Below are 20,956 nucleotides of genomic sequence, written 5' to 3' on the forward strand. Positions count from 1 at the left end.
GAAGGATTAATAATTTTAGACTTTTAGAAGATTTACAAAATACTACACATTATTTCTCTTCACCATTCACCCAGATTCCCCAAACGTTAACATTTTATTTTGTTAGCTTTATCATATCCTCTCTACCCTCTTGCTGTCTTTCCATCTCTCTCTTTCGGCACCCCCCATCTTTTTCTAACCATTAGAGAGAGTAAATTACAAATGTAATGCTCTTTAGCCTGAGTACTTGAGTGTGTAGTTTTACTCAATATGTTTAAAGCCCTGCATTATTACAGTATAATTATCAAAATCAGTAAATTAACATTTTTATAGAACTATTAGCTAATCTGTAGATCGTTTTCAAATTTCACCCATTAATGTCCTCTATACTGAAAGGGGGAAACTTTTACTGGTCCAGAATTCAATCCAGGATCACACATTGTGTTTAGTTGTTGTCATGTCTCTTCAGTTTTTCTGGTGTGGAATAGTTCCTCATTCTTTGTCTTTCATGACCTTGACATCTCTGAACCCCTATTTCAGTTTCTCTGAGGCACTACCTTAGATCTTAACAATGGATTTTACAGTCACACACCCTTGTTTTATTCTTTATACAATGATTTTCTGACAGTGGCTTAGATTTTTCATTGAAAACCATTCCTTACTGTTAGCATTATGTGCTCTCTGCAGAGATTGGGAATTTTCGAAACTAGCAAACCTTGGTTCCTTTTTGTCAAGAGTTCTAATTTAGTTTATTCCTCTATATTCCTGTTTTTTACTATAAATAGCAAAAAATCAGACTATACCTTCAACATATTACCTAGAAAATCTCCTCAGTTAAATCATACAATTCATTAAATACATTTTCTATTTTCTATGTCACCATAGGCAACAATGTCGGTAAATTTTCAGTTACTATATAAAAAGAGAACTCCCTTTCCTCTAATTTGTTTTTTTAATTTCTTTTTTTTAATTTATTGGGGTGACAATTGTTAGTAAAATTACATAGATTTCAGGTGTAGAATTCTGTATTACATCATCTATAAATCCCATTGTGTCTAATTTTCAATTACTTTTTTTTTAAACATTTTTTTTTTTAAACTTGCCATTGCAGCTTCCTGAAAGGCCGTTAAGGTTTCTAGTAACAGTCTTTTCAGTGCTTATTAGGCATCACTCATACTGTGTTTCCCCGAAAATAAGACCTAACTGGAAAATAAGCCCTAGCATGATTTTTCAGGATGATATACCCTGAACATAAGCCCTAATGCGTCTTTTGGAGCAAAACTTAATATGAGACCTGGTCTTACTTTTGGGGAAACACAGTAATTTGAAAGTTCTTCCAGCTTCTGCCCACCATCTAATTCCAAGCAACTTCCATATTTTTAGTTTTCTTATTTTGTTGTTATGGTAGCATCCTATTCCTCATAACAAAATCTGGATCAGTACCTACTATTGCAGCGTAACAATTTACCCTCAAATTTAGCGGCTTAAAACTATAGTGTTTATTGTCTCATATTTTTTGTAGATCAGGAATTTGGATTTAACTAGGTATTTGTAGCTCGGTTTGTCATCAGATTGCAGTCAAAATTTTGGCCAGACTATCTATAGTCATTTGAAGACTTGACTAAGTCTAGAGGATGTGCTTCTGAGATGGCTTATTCACATGGCTGGCAAGTTGGTGCTGGCTGAGCAAGAACCTCAGTTTCTTCCTGCCTGGACCTTTCCATAGGCCTGCTTGAGTATCCTTGTGACATGGTACCTACCTTTTCCTAAAGTGAGCAGGGTGAAAGCTGCAATATTTTTTGTGACAGCCTTAGATGTCACATACTGTCTTTTTTCCCCTAGTTGAATGCCTTTTTTAAATATAAATTACTTACTGGTGGTAAAATATATATAAAATGTTGTTTGCCATTTTAACCACTTTTAAGACTCACCATTTTTGCTATATTCTATTGGTTACGTAGTGCAGCCTGTTTATTCTGGGTGGATACCACCCAGGGGCAGAGGTCATTGGGAACTATCTTGAAATCTGGTTGCCACACCCTGAAAATTGGGCAAATATTCTGTGTCTTACCACATTTTCACCCACAAGCCTTAGCATTCATTGAAGATTTTACCTGAAGTAAATAGTGTTTGACACAAAGTGATTTTCTAATTCTATCATTCATTATACGCGTACATCCATTAGTTGGCATTCTATGGAAAGTTAGGGCTTCTCTCCCTTTTTCCCTTTCATATTTCTTCATAATGGGGAAGGGGCCAGTCTACAGAGGGAATCAAGAAGTAGCAATATATAAAGAAGGAAATTAGGAGAGGCTGGTATTTTGGAATCCAGGAGAAGTGAATATTTCAAGAAGGAAGGTCAGTGCTCAGCAGTTTTAGATGCATATGAATGGTCAAGTAATATAAGGATAAATGTATGTCCTTTGGATTTGTTAACTTGGAATTAAAAAGCAGAAAGGAGAGTAACAAGCATATTTGGGGAATCAAAGAATTTAAATTTGGGGACACAGATTCAGACAGAAACCCCAATAGTTGTCCCAGTTCCATGGTATGGGGAAGGGGTTTTTGGTTTTATTGTTTTATCTTTTAAAGGCTTTTTCATTATTTTTATTAGTTTCAGGTGTATAAAGCAACGTAAGGTATTTAAACCCCTCATAAAGTGATAACCCACCCCTCAAGTTTACCCCTCCGACATCTTATATATCTGTTACAATACCATCGATTGTCTTCCTTATGTTGTACTCTACATCCCGTGACTATATATACCTATATATTTAGTTATAGTTGACATTCAATATTATTCTACTTCAGCTCTTCAGGTGTAGAGCGCAGTGGTCAGACATTTACACGGTCTATGACGTGATCCCCCTGATAAGTCCTGTGCCCATCTAGCACCTTACACCATCTTTACGACATTGTTGGTTATATTCCCCATACTGTACTTCTTAATGCCTTCACCTTTTTCACCCTGCCCCGAACCCCATTCCCATCTATATCACCCTGATAGAGCTGGTACCTATCTGGCACCATACCTAGTTATTACAATATTGTTGACTATATTCCTTACGCTATACCCTACATCACCATCACTACTGTATAACAACCAATTTGTATTATACTTCTTAATCCCTTCCCCTTTCACCCATCCTTAACCCCCTCCCATCTTAAAGAAGTCCCTGTAAGATTCCTTGTAATACTGGCTTTGTGGTGATGAACTCCTTCAGCTTTTTCTTGTCTGGGAAGCTCCTTATCTGTCCTTCAATTCTAAATGACAGCCTTGTTGGGGAGAACAATCTTGGTTGTATGTCATTGCTTTTCATCACTTGGAATATTTCCTGCCACTCCCTTCTTACCTGCAAAGTTTCTGTTGAGAAATCAGCTGCCGGTCTTATGTGGGCTCCCTTGTAGGTCACTAACTGCTTTTCTCTTACTGCTTTTAAGATTTTCTCTTTGTATTTAACCTTTGGCATTATGATGTGTCTTGGTATTGGCCTCTTTGGGTTCATCTTGTTTGGGACTCACTGCGCTTCCTGGGCTTGAATGTCTGTTTCCTTCACCAGGTTAGGGAAGTTTTCTGTCATTTCTTCTTCAAATAGATTTTCAGTTTCTTGCTTTCTCTCTTCTCTTTCTAGTACCCCTATAATGTGGATGTTGGTATGCTTGTTGTTGTCCCGGAGGCCCCTTAAACTCTCCTCAATTTTTTGGATTCTATTTTTTTTTTTTTTTGCTGTTCTGCTTGGGTGTTTTCTGCTACCTTATCTTCTGCATCGCTGATTGGATCCTCTGCTTCATCTACTCTACTGTTGATTCCCTGTAATATATTCTTAATTTCCATTATTGTATCCTTTATTTCTGACTCATTCTTTTTTATGCTTTTCATCTCCATTTTTATGCTTCCTATCTCTCTGTTGAAGTTCTCCCTGAGATCACTGAGCATTCTTATAACCAGTGTTTGGAACTCTGCATCTGATAGATTGCTTATCTCCGTTTCACTTAGTTCTTTTTCTGGAGCTTTGTTCTTTTATTTGGGACATGTTTCTTTGTGTCTGCATTTTGGCTGCCTCCCTGTGTTTGTTTCTATGTATTAGGTAGGGCTGCTATGTCTTCTGGTTTTAGTAGAGTGGCCTTATGTAGTAGGTGTGCTGTGGGGTTCAGTGGTGCAGTCTTTCTGGTCACCTGAGCCACGCACTCCAGGTATGTCCTTTGTGTGGGTTGTGTGCGCCCTCCTTTTATAGTTGAACCTTGGTTGATAATTGCACATCAATGGGAGGGACTGACCCTTGGGCTCACTGGTTGTGAAGACTGGCCTTGACTACAGTGGAAGAGTTGTTGTGCAGGGGCTGACCCTACAGAGCAGGATCTGCCCCAGCAGGACTCTGGTGCCTGCCCAATCCGCCCCGTGGATATGTTGTATTTGGAGGTGACTGGGTGATGCTCCACCTCATTTTGAAGCTGGCCTCTGGGGGCGCCAGTCCCAGGACCACCTTGGAAGGGATCCGCTTAGGTCTACTTTAGCCACAGCCGGTGCCCCACCCAGGGCTACCCAGCGGGAGCCAGAAAGAAATCCGCAGATGTCGGCCTCCCATGCTGTGCTTCGAAGCTCCTTTGAGAGGCCAAGTCATGAACCGAGGCCGGCTGCCACTAGTGCTGGCGTAGGGCTGCTCAGCCAGAGGTACAGGACACGCTCAAGCCAGATGCTGCTTGTGTGGTTTCCACGAACATTGGAGAGACCCTAGGATAGTCTGCAGCTTTAGCCAAGGCAGGTGGTCTGCTTGAAAAGCCACTGGAAGCAGCCTGGGTGTGCCTGAAAGTGGAGCAGGACCAGGTCTTCAATCACCAGGGCTGGGCGAACGAAAGGCAGAGACTCAGAAGTCGCGGCTGCCTGTGTTGGAACGAAGGGAAGGGGGACGGCTCAACAAAGAAACAATGGCCTCTGCCAGCTCCTTGGTCCAGGAGAAAGCTGCCTCTCCAGCACCCATCCCAAGCCATACAACTCAGTTCTCTCCCCGTATGTCCCTGCTACCTTTTCAGCTGCTGCCCCAGCGCTGGAGCTCAGAGTGAGTGATTCCTCTGGTGGGTAAGTCCACGCACAGTCCCTTTAAGAGGAGCACCTGTGAGTGCAGCTGCACTGTCTTCACTCAGTCATAGTCTCCGCTGGTTTTCACAACCAGAGATCATGGGGACTTTTCTCCCCGGCACTGGAACCCTGTGCTGGAATGGGGCTGAGATCTCTCCCTCTTTTAGCGGATGGGGGATCCCCACAGCTGAAATAGCCCTCCTGATGTTTAATGGTCACACACTGGTGTGGGACCAGCCCGTTCCACGTCTCTGCCCCTCCTACCAGTCTGGAGGTGGCTTCTGCAAGACCTTAGTTGAAAGGCTTCAGTTCAGCTTGATTTTAGGCGATTCTCAGTAATGGTTGTTTTGTAGGTTAGTTGTAATTTGGTGTGATTGTGAGAGATGGTAAACACAGGGTTTACCTACTGCACCATCTTGGTTGTCTCTCCAAGGCAGATCATTTTTAAAAATACAACTTAATTTTTTAAAAACCCACTTCAGAATCCAGTAGGTAGAAATAGCCATCAACACTACTACTAAATAGACATTCCAGATGTTTTTTCTATGCAGAGATACAAAGAATGGTTTGAGCAATAAAAATTACCTTGTTAAAATGATATAATGCGGGGTGGCCAGATGGCTCAGTTGGTTAGAGCGGGACCTCTCAACAACAAGGTTGCCGGTTCGATTCCCGCATGGGATGGTGGGCAGCACCCCCTGCAACTAAAGATTGAAAACAGCGACTGGACTTGGAGCTGAGCTGTGTCCTTCACAGCAAGATTGAAGGACAACGACTTGGAGCTGATGGGCCCTGGAGAAACACATTGTCCCCCAATATTCCCCAATAAAATTTAAAAAAAGATGTAATGCTATTAATTTTTGAAAAATATTGAAGTCAGATTTACTTGGCTATGTAGAAAAAAAAAGAAATGAAATAAAATAGATAACAATATTGAACTTAAATATAATTTCCTTACCACAAGAGATGATTTCTTTAAATATATCTTCAAGTTTAATAATGGAGACTATAAAACAAACAAAAAACATTAAGAGGTTAAGGCTGTCTTCCCAGTTTAGATGCTTCTAGCTGTAACAGAATATTGCTAAAGCAATAGGAAATTTGTTTTGCCCGAGTTCAGAGGCGAGGCTTTTCTTAGAGTGGTTAATTTAACAATAGCCAATTCAACAATAGTAGGGCATTGTTGTCCTTGGAGGTTCTCTTGGCTTTTCTCGGTATGGCTGCCAGGTCACTATAGTTGTTCTAGGGGTCATGGCTTAACATTTAAGCATCTAAAAGCAGGAAGGGAGTACCTTTTTAAGAAAGAGAACAGAAAATTTCCCTTTGTATTTTATTATCCTGACCCAAATGTATCCCAGACCTAAAGCTAAGGATAATAGATTTATTAATTGACTTAGATACACCCATGTTCACCTCTGGGCTGGAGTATATGGCCACTTTGTGAGGATATGAGAGTGTGATTAGCCAAGGAAAACCAGGGACTTTGTCTACGAGGAAGGAATTTATGTGCAGTTACTGTTTGATGGCAAACTGTGTTAAGTTTTGTTTTAACTACATGCTTTGAAAGCTGCACTGAGCTCCTGCTATGAAAGGCCAATAGTACCCCCGTGCTCCTCTCATTCCCTGCTAGCCAATTTGTTTGTTTGTTTTTCAAGACATTTATGTTATATTTTTCAGGCCTGTGATATTATCTTGTATAAACATAATCCTCAGAATTTTTTAGGTATTCTGTATTGAATTTAAATCCCTGTTGTTTCCAGTCCCTTTAACCACAGCCTCTCCATAGAAGTTCTTTATTTCATCTCTTAAATTGGTTCAATTTTATTATCAAATAACTTTTTTCAAGAATATGTTCTTTGGAGTTTTTTTCATAATGGAAAGTGTTTTCCTCTTGCCTTAATTTTTGAACTATATCTTGGCTGTTTATAGTATCATTGGGTTACACTTTTCTTTCACCTAAGAATTTAATCAATGGGCTTGGAATATTGCTATGGAGAGGACTAAGGGCAATCCCTCTTCCCACACACACTCATATTTTCCCTTTTTGCATTCTCCTAAGTTGAACTACAATAAGTCTTGCTGTTAAACATTTGTAACAGAATTTTTCAGACTGTTTTTTTTCAGTTTTTATTTTGTGCGCGTTTACATTTGAATAAATCTGTGCCCCATTCAATGGATTCTCTACTTGAAGGACACAAGTTATCCTTATGTTTGGTTATCTTTGTTTTCTGTAGCATTAGTTCCTCTGTAACTGCTTTAATGTCTGCTGTTTTTCATTTGTATCAGTGATTATTTCATGCCTTTCTTTTAGCAGTATTTTTATATTCTTTTCTTGTTTTTTTCTACTTTATTTACTGATTCTGTTTTAGCTTTTAAATTACTTTGGTTTGCATTCCCCGAGTTTTTTTGTTTGTTTAGTTTGGTTTGTTGTTTTTGGTTTTTTTTACCCTTTTCTGTTTATCATCTTGTTCTTGAGCTTTGTTTGAACTTATGTTCAAATTAAGTTTTATTTAGCATGGGGCGGTTTTGAGAAATAACTTTATGCTGAGTTATATTTACTCATAGGTTGAGATTTTTATTTCTTAGGCATGTTATACTCTTTATATTGTTTATTTTGTGCTGTAGTCTCTGCCATACAGTTTTTTTGCTCATGCTTGGGAGACTGTTTAGACATTGGCGTTAGTATAAGTTAGGTAATTTCTTGAATAAACTTGTGGGGGAAGAAGAAACTTTCCTCTGCTCCCAAAGTTCTTTTGCTGGTCTAATAATCAAATAGATATAAGATAGATTAGCAAGAGAAAATAACCAAGTTTAATACATACATATGTATGGGAACCCTTATGCATGAGAGTCACAGACCCCACATGAACAAGAGGTTCAGAGATAGAAAGGGAAATGGGTATATGAGACCTTCTGAACTAGGGATGAGGTAAGGTGCCTTGGGAGCTTCAGAGGGTTATTGCAGGATGGTAAGAGCAGATGTTTAGTAAATAGAAGTTTACCCTGCACTACAGATAGGTCAAAAGAGGTGATCTCTGATAATACGTTGCTATGGGCAAGGCTCCTGATAATTCAAGTTCTGGGTAGTTAAGGGAGGGTCAGAACTCTCTCTTTGAGCCCTAGGTTAATGTTACCTTTAGCTCAAAACATATACATACCACGAGGTACATCTTGGGGTGACTTGATCTGGGCCCCCACACCTGCCTTTTCCCTTTCTGATTTTTTACTTTGTTTTAACACTTAAAAAGCCTATCTTTCCTTAAAGTTAGATAAAGATTTTAAAAATATTTTCTTCCAGCCTCTTAGATTATTGTAATTTTTATTTAACTCTAAAATAATGCATCTGGATTTTATTTTGTATAAGATACTTTCCCCCAAATTACTAATCAGTTTTTTCTAATACAATTATTAAATAATTTTAGTCTTTCCCTGATGACTTGGAATCCCTTCTTTATCATATGCTAAATATTTACATGTAATTGAATCTTTTCCTGGAATTTCCTTTTATTCTACTCATCTGTTAAAATAAGCCTCTTCAGTGAATGTCATTAGATTGCTTTGATTCATATTTTACAGGCCGATAATATGAATGTAATTGATTCATAGTCTGTTCTCCTGAACATTTGCAACCCTCATATCAGGATACATTTCTTGATGTATCACACAAGACTAGGGTTCTGTATTATTCTGTGATCACTTGCATATATTTACATTCTCACACATGTACATGTGCATATACCTTTTACTCTTCAGGGGTTTTCCAAGTTTTTAGACTTTGTTTACCTTATTGTTTTCAGGGTCATTCACTATTATCCCAGCTCTTATACGAATATAGCCCAGTATGGGAAGTAGAATACGAAGATAGAAAGGCTGCTTTGTTGTCTGTATGGGAGAAAAATATTGATAATAGAACTTATCGACCAGGGTCACTTGAATCTCATATTTATAAATTAGATGGTATAACTATATTTATTATTTTGGTGTATGCAAAAAGAAAACTAATGTGTGTTACTTTTAATTTGTACTTTCTTTAACTCCCATTCTAGTCCTGATTTGGTTATCTACTGTTGCTTGAGAAACCACCCCACCCCACAACTTTTTAGTGGCTTGTAACAGGCAGAACCAGCAGAAACAATTCATCTTTTTACCACATGATATCAAAGTGTTTTTTCATGAGATTACATTCAGCCGTGGCTGGCTGGGTGGTCCAGGACTGTCTTGTTAACATGTCTGGGCATAGATGGTGCTGGCTGGAGGCTGGGGTACCTCCGGTCTTCTCTACTTGGCCTATCAGGAGAGTGTGAACTGATTCTTCACATGATGGCTGGGACCCAAGCGAGCAAAGGTGGACGCTGTACAGGACTTCTTAAAGCTCTAGGCTCCTGAACTTGGCACAGCATCCCTTCTGCTACATCCTCTTGGCCAAAGCAGTCCCAAGGCTAACCCAATTCGTGGGAGAGGAGAAGACGACATGTTATGATGGGAGGAGCAGTGACATCCTATTACGAAGAAATAGAGACATGATTCCTTAGTGGTCATTATGATCAGTCACAATTAAAATAACTTCAGAGGAAGAAAGTTTACTTTAAAAGTCGAATAAAAACTGTTATTGTGGTGTCTTACATTCTTTGTTGCTAAAGTATTAACATTGCAGTCAAGAAATGTGTTATGTAATTGTATCAGGAATTAAAGGCAAAAAGTGGCAGTACTTGTGTTTTATAGTAAAACATCTATCCTTAACTTTTTATTTTGCTGGTATGTAACCTCTTTTAGGGCAGGGTCAATGATACTAATCTTTCACACATTGAACAGAAGTGTTCTGAATGGTTAGTTTTAAGTACTATGAGAAATAAATAAGTTGAATTAACTCTTTAAATAGTAGCAAATTTCACACCCAATACTAATTCTTACCTATTGATTCAAACAATTGAGAACAAGTTGGTTGAAATTTTAAGACATTAAATAAAGTTTGGCTCCTAATATGTAATTTCTCATTCAATTGAATTCCTTCTTAAATTCAGTTTATCAGTTTTAGGACTTCAAAAGTGAAGCACACCATAACTTTAAATTATTTTTGTTAGTGATAACTAAATCGTCTATTTTCTGAGTCAACCTAGGGGAGAGAATTTCTTGCCCTGGTTTCTAGTTTGTGAGCCATAGAATTCAAGGCATGATGATAGAGAATCTGATGCTATTCTGATGTGGTAGTGCTTTTAAAGTGCTATTTATAAAATGTACACAAAAGTATTTTGTATTTTTAATGAGAAAAAATATATAGCTTGTCAAATAAATGTAGGAAACGATTACAGGCTTCATATTTTTTACATTATTTTATGTTGTTCAAGGATGAGGGAGCTAAAGTCACTTTAAAATAACTTAACTAGTATTACTTTGTATTTCAAAATATATTAATATATATAGTAATGCTATAATGTAAGTACAAGACTAGTATTGTTTACATATCAAATATGATTATAAGTGATTTTTTGACAAGTATTTGTTAACATTTTAGATTCCAAGCACAATTATAAATGAATGTCATCTTTATCGTGTGCGTATGTGTGTGTATTTGTGTGTATAACGTATATACTTGTTATGAGTTAAATTGAATTTTACTTCTATTCATTTTTTAGAAATATAAAGAAAAGGATAAACACAAACAAAAACACAAGAAACAACCAGAACCATCACCTGCATTGGTTCCTTCCTTAACTGTTACTACAGAAAAAGTAAGTTTTAAGTGCCATATTTTGTTTTATATAATCAATTATGTGCTGAGTTTTACCTTTCAGAAGTGTTATCATTCGTGGTGTCCTGGTTCCTCTAACTTTTCCATCCTCTCTAACCTACATCAAGCACTTCGATATGCCCATTTACATAAAAGGTAGTTTTTAATCTACCTTCTGTTTATTCTGTACTTACTTCTGAAGAATGTTAAGTAAAGATAACCAGTGGGAAGCATCACTGAGGTTAGAATTTGGGTTGTGGGGTAGGCTTCATCCGTCCACCTGTGATTTTGAATTCTGGCTTCACCACTTACTGAGCTTTTAGACAGTTAATTAACCTCTTTGTAACTGAATTTCATCATCTAAAGTAGGGGAAATAATGATTGGAATTGAATGAGATAATGTATGTAAAGCAATTAGAACAATGTCTGGGTCACAGTAAGTATTACTTAGTAAATGTTAAATATTATGAAGGTTATTATCACCTGGTTAATGTGATGTGAAAACAAGTGGAGCCAGGGACAGGTGCCTGGGACAGTAAGTACAGGAGGCCAGGCGAGGGAGGGGCCAATCACACAGCGCTGTGTGAGCCAGTGGAAGGGCTTTGTTTTTTAGTTTGAGTGAAAAGTGAGCCATTGGAAGTTCTGAACTGAGACGTAACACGGTCTGACTTAGGTTTTGTAAGGACCTCTGGCTGCTTCCTTGTGGATAAACTGGAGAGAGTCAAGAATGACAGCAGGAAGGCCATTAGAAGGTTATTGCAACAATCCAGAGAGAGATGGGGGTAACTTGGAGGTGGTGAGAGGCGATTAGACTCTGAATGAATACATTTTAATGGTTTTAAAATTGATGTAGAAGTATAAATTTGAAAAGCTAAACCTGCCTTTTCCCTTTCTTATTTTTTACTTTGTTTCTATACTTCGAAAAGTCTTTCCTTCCTTAAAATTAGACAAAGATTTTTTAAATACTTTTTTTAGTTTCTTAGATTATTTTAAGTCTTTAAAATAATCCATCTGGATTTGTTTTATTTTGTATGAGATACTTGCCTCCAAATTATTAACCAGTTTTTCTAGTACCGTTATTAAAGAATTTAATTCTTTCCCTGCTGATTTGGAATCCCTTCCTCATCATATGCTAAATATTTATATATAATTGAGTATTTTCCTGGAATTTCCTTTTGTTCTCCTCATCTATTAAAATCAGCCTACCTTTTAGTGAATTTCATTAGACTGCATTGATTCATATTTTACAGGCTAATAATACGAATGTTATTCATAGTCTGTTGCCCTGGACATTTGTAACCCTTATCTCAGGATACATTTCTTGTTGTATCACACAAGACCAGGGTTCTGTATTATCCCAGGATGACTTACATATATTTACATGTACAAGTATGTACATGTGCATACGCCTTTTACTCTGCTGTGCTTTCCACGTTTCAGAATCTGATCGCCTCTTACCAACTGATTTAAACAGGGGTAATGTCATAATCAGATTAGCTCTGGTAGATTAAAGACAAATAATGTGGTGAGGCCTTGAGTGTTTGAAAGGGATAGGTACATAGATGGTAAGACAGTGTCATTTTATTGTCGGTTCCCCACACTCGTTTACCTTCTGTTGGTGGAAACAGGAATAGGTCAGGGAATGCAAGGCTGAGTGTTACTCTGAGCTGCAGGGCTTCTTTTAGAACCCATAGTTCATGTTACTAGACCACATTTAAATTGCAGATCAGGCAACTTTACTACTTCAGCTTTCAAATACCTTTAGTACCTAGCCAGTCTTGATTGCACATTTTTGAACCTTGCATTTGCCATTCTTAATACAAAATTCCCTTTTAGTTATTTCTTTACTAAACTTCACTCTATCGGTCTTAAAATTTTCACTTGCACTTTTTCTGTGACTAATTTTTAACCCTTTCTGACTCTAAAACGTTTTTCAAACTAGGAATTAGCAACAAATACCTTGATATGTTAATGTGGTGTTATTGTCGCCTGTTACATCCTGCAACTATAATTTATCAGTGTAATATTTTCACGTGAATCTTTGATAACCGTGGTTGTGGAACAGACAACTTTTACATATATAAAAGTTGCTAGGAACAAAGCAGGATTTCATATTAATCATTAACATTGCCAGAATGATCATAAGTGTGTAAGTGCCTTTCCTAGAAACATAGCTTGCAGTTGTTATCATTGGGAAGTTTAGGTTTTTAGGTAAAGGAGGATTAGATGGAAACAGATGGGATTAGATATCTGCAGACTTGATGCAGAGAATCCTTTAATATGAGAAAACAAGTTGAGAAGGCAGAAAAGGAAGCGCACCTGTCTGTAGGAGGCTCACCTGTCTGTAGGATGGTGTGATTGCTTCCCTTGATTTCCTCAGTTTTTAGTCTTTCTGAGCACTTCCAATCTGTTTCCTTTTTTATATAGTACAAGGTTATACTACTACTCAGGAAAGATAAGGGGAAACAGTCTTAGCTATTGACCTTTAAAAAAAAAGTTTTTTGGTTTTTTTTTACTTTTTAAATACCGTTGACATTCAATATGTCAGTAGTAGCTTTAGGAGTACAGAACAGTGGCTAGACATTTATATAACTGACAAAGTGATCCCCCCATAAGTTAGTTCTTGACTGTGAGCAGATTTGTTTGGTGTCAGTGTTGTTTCAGAAAAAATTCCTGGATGTGTGTAAGTCACAGTTGTGTTGTATTTTTAAATTTGTAGCAAAATTGAGCCTGATATCATATTAGAAGTCATTTTATTTAACACATTACTTTTTATCATTACTAGAAGACGTAGTGGTTGTTTCTGACCCTCATTGTAAATAGCTCAAAGTCTTTATTTAGTCTTTTAAATTTTGGGGTGATTTAACTTAAAGTACTGTTTTAAAAGGTTTTCCATGTACCAAAGATCCTTGATCAGGTTTTCTTCTGTCTTTTGTCCTTGCAGTATTTTTAGGAAAGGGTAAATGAGGACCTAATTCTAAGTATGTCTTTTAAATTAGCTGTTAAATTTTATACTGTTTTTCTAAGACTTTTTAATGTAGAACAAAATTATTTCTGTAAAATAGGTTAATTGATATTTTTAAATGTTTAATTAAAAAATTTTTGTTTCTTTAAAGATTAACTTTTAAAAAAATCATTAGGACTTTTAAGTTATAATTAAATCCAGGTATAGATTTATTCTCTATTTTTACTGTCTTTATTCTTTGCCTGTATTATTCAGCAATACAACATGTTTGAATACTCACCCTTACAAATGTTTTTAGTAAACTTAATTTTTAAGGAAATACACACACATGTACATGCAATAAATAATCTTATGACAAAAAGGTATTTAAAAGTTGATTGTATTGAATACATTAGATCTTTTGTTAAACTTTATTGAGGTAAAGTTGACATTTGCACAAATTTAAAGTGCATTTTTTGATGAAAAACCATCACTATAATCACTAGGTAAAATTTCTTTGTGATTCAGTATAATCCCCTTCTCCTTGTCTTCTGACCCTTGTGCCTGCCCAGGCAACTGCTGTTCTGCTTTTTGTCACTGTAAATTAGTTTGAATTTTCTAGAATGTTAAAAGTGGAAATATGCAGCTTAATTATTTTGAGATTCGTCCGTGTTATGTATCAACAGTTCATTCTTTTTTATTGCTGACTACGATTGTATGGACATACCATAATTTATTTATTCATTCAACAATTGATGGACATTCAGTTTTCTAGTTTTGGGCTATTGTAAATAAAGCTACTAGAACATTGTACAAGTCTTTGTATGGACATACACTTTTATTTCTCTTGCATAAATACTAAGGAGTGGAATAGCTGGGTCACATGGTAGGTGTATCCTTCATTTTTTAAGACTGTCAAACTATTTCCAAAGTGATTGTGCCATTTAACAATTGCACCAGCAGTGTACAAGAGTTCCTGTTCCTCTACATTCTTTGCAATACTAGGTATGGTCAGTTGTTATTATTTTAGGCCTACTGGGTATGTAGTTGGTTTCTCATTGTGGTTCTAATTTACATTTTCCTAATGACTGAATTATGTTGAACATCTTTCCATTTGTGTATTTGCTATTTCTTTTTTCTTTTTCTTTGGTGAAGCATCTGTTTTCAGATCTATCCACCACCTGCCTTTTTTTATTGGCTTGTTTGTTTTCTTCTTACTGAGTTTTGTGAGACATTGTATCTTCTGGATGCAAGTCCTTTAACAGATACATTATTTGTAAATATTTTTCCTACTCATTGGTTTGAGCAAACATTCTTAATTATGTTTAGTATATAATTTTTAAAATGTTTTCTTTTAGAAGTTTTATATTTTTATGTTTTACATTTAAAGCTATGATCCATTTTACGTTAATTTTTGCATCTGATGTAAGTTATGCATCAAAGTCCACTTATTTGAGTATAGAGATACCCAGTTTTTCCAGAGCCATTTGTGGTAAGACTAGACTGTTCTTTCTCTGTGGAATTGCCTGTACCTGCATTTATTGAAAACAAGTTGACCATATTTGTATGGGATCTATTTATGGACTCCCTTCTGTTCCATTGATCTGTTGGTCTGCCCTTACATTAATACCACACTATCTTGATTATTGTAGCTTTGTAATAGCCTTTTAGATCAGGCAGTGTCTATCTTCAGCTTTGTTTTTCTCTTTCAAATTCGTTTTGGCTTACTCTGGGTTTTTTGCGTTTTATAAGAATTTTAGAATCAGATTCTCAAGTTGTAGAAATAAGATTGCTAATATTTTGATTTGAACTGCATTTAATATACAAATCATTTTGAGGGAGGTTGATATCTTAATAAGTAACATCAGTCTTCTGATCTATAAACACAGTTTGTCATTATCTCAGCAATGAGTGTGCAGTTTTATCTTTTTTTCAGCTTATCTCTTAAGTATTTGTTGTTATACTGTTTTTTTCAAGTGTTGTATTCTGATTGTTCCTTGCTAATATATAGAAATATATTTTTGTAGCTTTGTGTGTTTATCTGGTACCCTTTAACCTTAATGAGCATTACTTACTATTTCCAGTAGCTTATTCCATAGGATTTTCTTCATAGATAATTATGCCAACTATGAATAAGACAGTTTTACCTCATCCTTTCCAATCTGGATGCGTTTTGTTTCTTAACTACATCCTTTAAAACCCCTGGTTCAGTGTTGAACAAAAGTGGTGAGAGTGAGCATCTTTGCTTTGTTCTTGATCTTTGGGGGTATTATGTATTTAATTTTTTAATATTACATATGATGTTGAGAAGTTTCCTTCTATTCCTGAGAGTTTTTATTAGCCATGGATATTAGAGTTTGTCAAATAATTTTTCTATACATTTTTAATAGACATTGATATGATTTTTTGCCTTTTTAAAACCTGTTAATATGATGAAGTACATTGGTTGATTTTCCAGTTGTTAAGCCAGACGTGCATTTCTGGGATAAATCCTATTTGACATTGGTGCATTGCCATTTTTATGTATTGTTGAATGGCACTTTTTGAAATTGCAAAGCATTTTTTGCATCTATATTTATAAGGAATATTGGCCTGTAGTTTTTCTTTCTTAAAATGTCTTTGGTTTTGGTATCAAAAGTAATGCTGGCCTCACAGAATGAGCTTCAAGTATTCACTCTTACTCACTTTTTTGTAAGAGTTTGTCTAAATTTGATATTGTTAATGTTTGATAGAATTCACTTCTAAAGCCATCTGGGTCTAAGTTGGTTTTTTTTTTTTTTTTTTAATGGGAAGGTTTTTAACTATAATTCCGTTTCTTTAATTCTTTAATTTCTTTAATTCTTTAATTCAGGTTATCATCTATTTGGCAATTTATATCTTTTCTCTTTTTTCCTAATTAGACTGTCTAGAAGTTTATGAATTTTTTTCAGTCTTCTTAAATTATTAACTTGTCATTTTACTGATTGTTTCTGTTGTTTTTATGTTTTGTATTTTATTGATTTCTGCTCTGATTTTATTTTGTCCTTTCTACTGCTTACTTTGGGTTTACCTTACTCTTTTTTTTCTAATTTCTTACGGTACGAGATGAAATTTATTTAAGACCTTTCTTTTTTCTAACATAGGCAGTTTAAAAAACTAATAAAGTTTATTTTTTAGAGCAGTTTTGGATCCATAGGGAAATGGAGTGGAAAGTACAAAGACATCCTGTGTACCCCACATCCTCATACACATGCAGCCCTCCCCACTGTCAGCACCCCACACCAGATGGGACATTTGTTACAACCTGTGACTCGACACTACATTGTTGCTCAAATTCCATATTCTACTTTAGGGTTCACTCTTGGTGTTGTCCATTCTATTTTATGGGTTTTGACAAATGTTTAATGACATGTATGCACCACTGTAATAGTCTACAAAACAGTCTCACTACCCTAAAATTTCTGTGTTCTGCCATTCATTTCTCCTTCCTCCCAAACCCTGACAACCACTATGTTTTTTCACTTTTTTCATAGTTTTGCCTTTTCCAGAATGTCATAGACCAGTTGAAATCATAATGTATGTAGCCTTTTCAGATTTTTTAGAGCAGTTTTAGTTTCACAACAAAATAGAAAGGAAGGCCCCAAGATTTCCCATATACTCCCTATTTGAACACGCACAGCCTCCCCTGTTACCAACATCCTTCACCGGAGTGGTACATTTGTTACAGTCAATGAACCTACATTGACTAATTCACATTAGGGTTCACTTTTGGTGCATGTTGTTTTGTGGGTTTGGACAAATGTACAATGACAAGTATCCACCAGTAAAGTATCAGACAGAATAGTTTCACTGCCATAAAAATCCTCTGTTTTCCAACTGTTCGTGCTTGAATCTTCCCATCCTCTGGCAAACACTGATCTTTTTACTGCCTCCATAGTTTTGCCTTTTCCAGAATGTCATATATTTGGAATCATATAATATGTAGCTTTTTCAGACTAGCTTTTTTTTCACTTAGTAATGTGCATTTAAGATTCCTCCCAAGTTTTTTCAAGGCTTGATAGCTGATTTCTTTCTAGAACTGAATTGTATTCCATTGTCTGCATGTACTACTTTTATCCATTCACCTATAGAAGTCCATTTTTGTTGCTTCCAAGTTTTGGCACTTATGAATAAAGATGCTATAAACATTTGTGTGCAGGTTTTTGTATAGACATAATTTTACAACTCCTTTGGGTAAATACCACGGAGTGTAATTGGTGGATTATATGGTATGTTTAGTTTTGTTAGAAATTGCTAAACTGTCTTCCAAAATGACTGAATCACTTTTCATTTCCACCAGAAATAGGTGAGAGTTCCTTTTTCTCTACATCCTCACCAGCATTTCATGTCACCAATATTGTGGATGTTGGCCATCCTCATAGTGTAGTGCTATCTGTCTCATGGTTTACATTTGCATTTCTCTGCTGACACAGGGTGTGGAGCATCTTTTCTGCTTGTTTACCATCTGTGTATTTCTCTGGTGAGGTATCTGTTGACGTTTTTGGCCCTTTTAAAAATCAGGTTTATTTTCTTACTGTTGGCTTTTAAGAGTTTTTAATATATTTTCAATAACTTTTTTTTTATTTAAAGATTTTATTGGGGAAGGGGAACAGGACTTTATTGGGGAACAGTGTGTACTTCCAGGTCTTTTTCCAAGTCAAGTTGTCCTTTCAGTCTTAGTTGTGGAGGGCGCAGCTCAGCTCCAGGTCCAGTTGCCAGTTGCTAGTTGCAGGGGGCGCTACCCACCATCCTTTGTGGGAGTCGAACCGGCAACCTTGTGGTTGAGAGCCCGCGCTCCAAACAACTCAATAACTTTATTTTATCAGATTTGTCTTGCAAATATTTTCTCCCTCTCTCTGGCTTATTTTTTTCATTGTCTTGACAGTGTCTTTCTCAGAGCAGAAGTTTTTAATTTTAATGAAGCCCAATTCTTTCTTTTAGGGATTATGCTTTTGGTATTGTATATCTAAAAAGTCATTGCCAAACCCAAGGTTATCCTGTTTTTTCCTTTGTTATCATTTAGGAGTTTTATGTTTTACATTTAGGTTTTTGGCTTGATTTGGTGAAGGTTGTAAGTTCTGTGTCTGGGTTCATGTTTTTCATGTGTTCATCCAGTTCTAGCATCATTTGTTGAAAAGCATGTCTTTGCTTTATTGTATTGCTTTTATACCTTTGTCAAAGATCAGTTGACTATATTTATGTGGATATATTTCTGGGCTATCTGTTGTATTCTGTTGCCAATACTACACTGTCTGATTACTGGAGCTTTATAGTGGATCTGATACTGAGTAAAGTCAGTACTCCAACTTTATTCTTGTCCTTCAACATTGCGTTAGCTATTCTGGGTCTTTTGTCTCTTCATATATACTTAAGAAATGAGTTTGTCCATATCCACAAAATAATTTGCTGGAATTTTGATTGGGATTGTATTCAATCTGTAGATGAAGTTGGGAGGAACGGACTTCTTGATGACATTAAGCCTTTCCTATCTGTGAAGTTGGAATCTCTCTCCATTTATTTAGTTCTTTGATTTTATTCATCAAAGTTTTGTTATTTTCCTCAGATAGATGTCCATAGTTGTTGTCACACAGCAGCCAGGAGACTGTCCCCCCATGTCTTTCCTTCAGGAAAGAAAAGTCTGTGAGACTGTTCCTTTTTGGGATGTTGCTTATCTCCATGTTTTACACCTCATATCTCTCTGTCTGGTCCCTAAAAGATGGTTTGCAGCCAATGACGAGTAAGATTCCTCACTGTGGGAACAACTCAAGCCAGGCAGAACCGAGTGGGGACCCCCAATAAGCTGCCTTAGAAGATCCAGGAAGGAGCCTTGCCTCCCCTTCCCCCCTGCCTGGGAAAAGCCATTGCTGACTCTGGCTTTCCTCTCTCACCTGATTGTGAGAGAAGTCAGGAGGGCAATAAAGATGGGCTCTCTCCACTTACCTCAACGGAAAACTGTTACAATGTGAGAGACTTGCCCCCCAGGGAGGTGCATATCTCGCCTAAGTCATCACAAGACTTTTCTGCTCCGGCTGCTTGGGGACAAAGATAATTGGTTTGATTCACTTTTGTGAAAAGATGTCCGAGATTCACAGACCGTGGAATAGATAATGCTACTTACTTGTGTGAATATCAATAAAAGCCACCAGTTGTCCCCATTCGGGGCTCCAGTCTCTGTTCAGGCTGGAGACCCCCTGGCCTTCTGAGATTTAAATGCATTAAGTCTCTGCTTCTTTCTTTCTTAAAACTTAACCCAAAGCCGCCCCTTCTCGTTCCCTCACTGCCCGTGTTGGCGCTGGACATGACACATACTCTGTTGGATTTAAACCTAACTAATTTTGTGGAGTGCTATTGTAAATGGTATTGTGATTTTAATCTCAAATTTCTGCAACCTTGCTGTAATTGCTGTTATTTGTTCTTGGAGTTTTTTAAAAAAATATTTTTTGGATTTTCTGCATAGGCAGTCGTCATCTGTGGAAAAAGACTATTTAATTTCTTCCTTTCCAAATGGTGTACATTTTATATCCTTGTTTTATTATATAAGCTGGGACTTCCAATATGATGTTGAAAAGGAGTGGTGAGAGAGAAGAGACATTCTTGCCTTATTCCTGATATTAGTGGGAAAACTTCTAGTTTCTCTCCATTAAGTATGATGTTAGCTGTAAGTTTTTTTATACATATTGTCAGCCAGCCTTCTGTATCCGTGGGTTCTGCATCTGCAGATTGATCCATCAGTGGATCAAAAATATTTTGTAAAGTTATGTTGTTGATGATGAGTATTATGTAGTTAGGCCTATGATGGTTGAGTCTGTACTCAACATGATACAGTTTTTTTTCCTTGTCATTATTCCTTGAACAATATAGTATAACAACTATGTATGTAGCATTGTATTAAGTATTATAAGTAATCTAGAGTTGATTTTGAAGTATTTGGGAGGATGTGCATAGATAATATGCAAATACTATGACATTTTATATAACAGACTTGGGCACCCAGGATTTTGGTACCTTCCGGGGTCCTGCAACCAATCCCCTGCGGAGACTGGGGATGATTGTATTTTTTTTCCCCCATCAATATATATTTTACTATTAATTTTAAACTAAAAATTTGCTAGGGAGTCATGAAATGTGAATACCAGTATCACAGTAATCAAGAGGAAAGTGAAAAAGTATGAAAATGAAAAAGCAAGGGGATGCTGACTCTTATGTTTCT

At 36.5% G+C, this 20,956-nt stretch overlaps 1 protein-coding gene across 18 annotated transcripts in view; it reads left to right on the forward strand.

Moving 5' to 3' along the window:
* MLLT10 (MLLT10 histone lysine methyltransferase DOT1L cofactor) overlaps positions 1-20,956 on the forward strand; it is a 191,690-nt gene that overhangs the window by 95,902 nt on the left and 74,832 nt on the right. For all 18 annotated transcript variants that reach the window (XM_033100635.1, XM_033100632.1, XM_033100631.1 and 15 more), the window contains one exon: positions 10,690-10,785. In XM_033100635.1, the coding sequence (XP_032956526.1) occupies positions 10,690-10,785 (96 nt within the window). The remainder of the gene's footprint in view (positions 1-10,689; positions 10,786-20,956) is intronic.

This window comes from Rhinolophus ferrumequinum, assembly GCF_004115265.2.
Source record: "Rhinolophus ferrumequinum isolate MPI-CBG mRhiFer1 chromosome 5 unlocalized genomic scaffold, mRhiFer1_v1.p scaffold_110_arrow_ctg1, whole genome shotgun sequence".
Lineage (NCBI taxonomy): Eukaryota > Metazoa > Chordata > Mammalia > Chiroptera > Rhinolophidae > Rhinolophus > Rhinolophus ferrumequinum.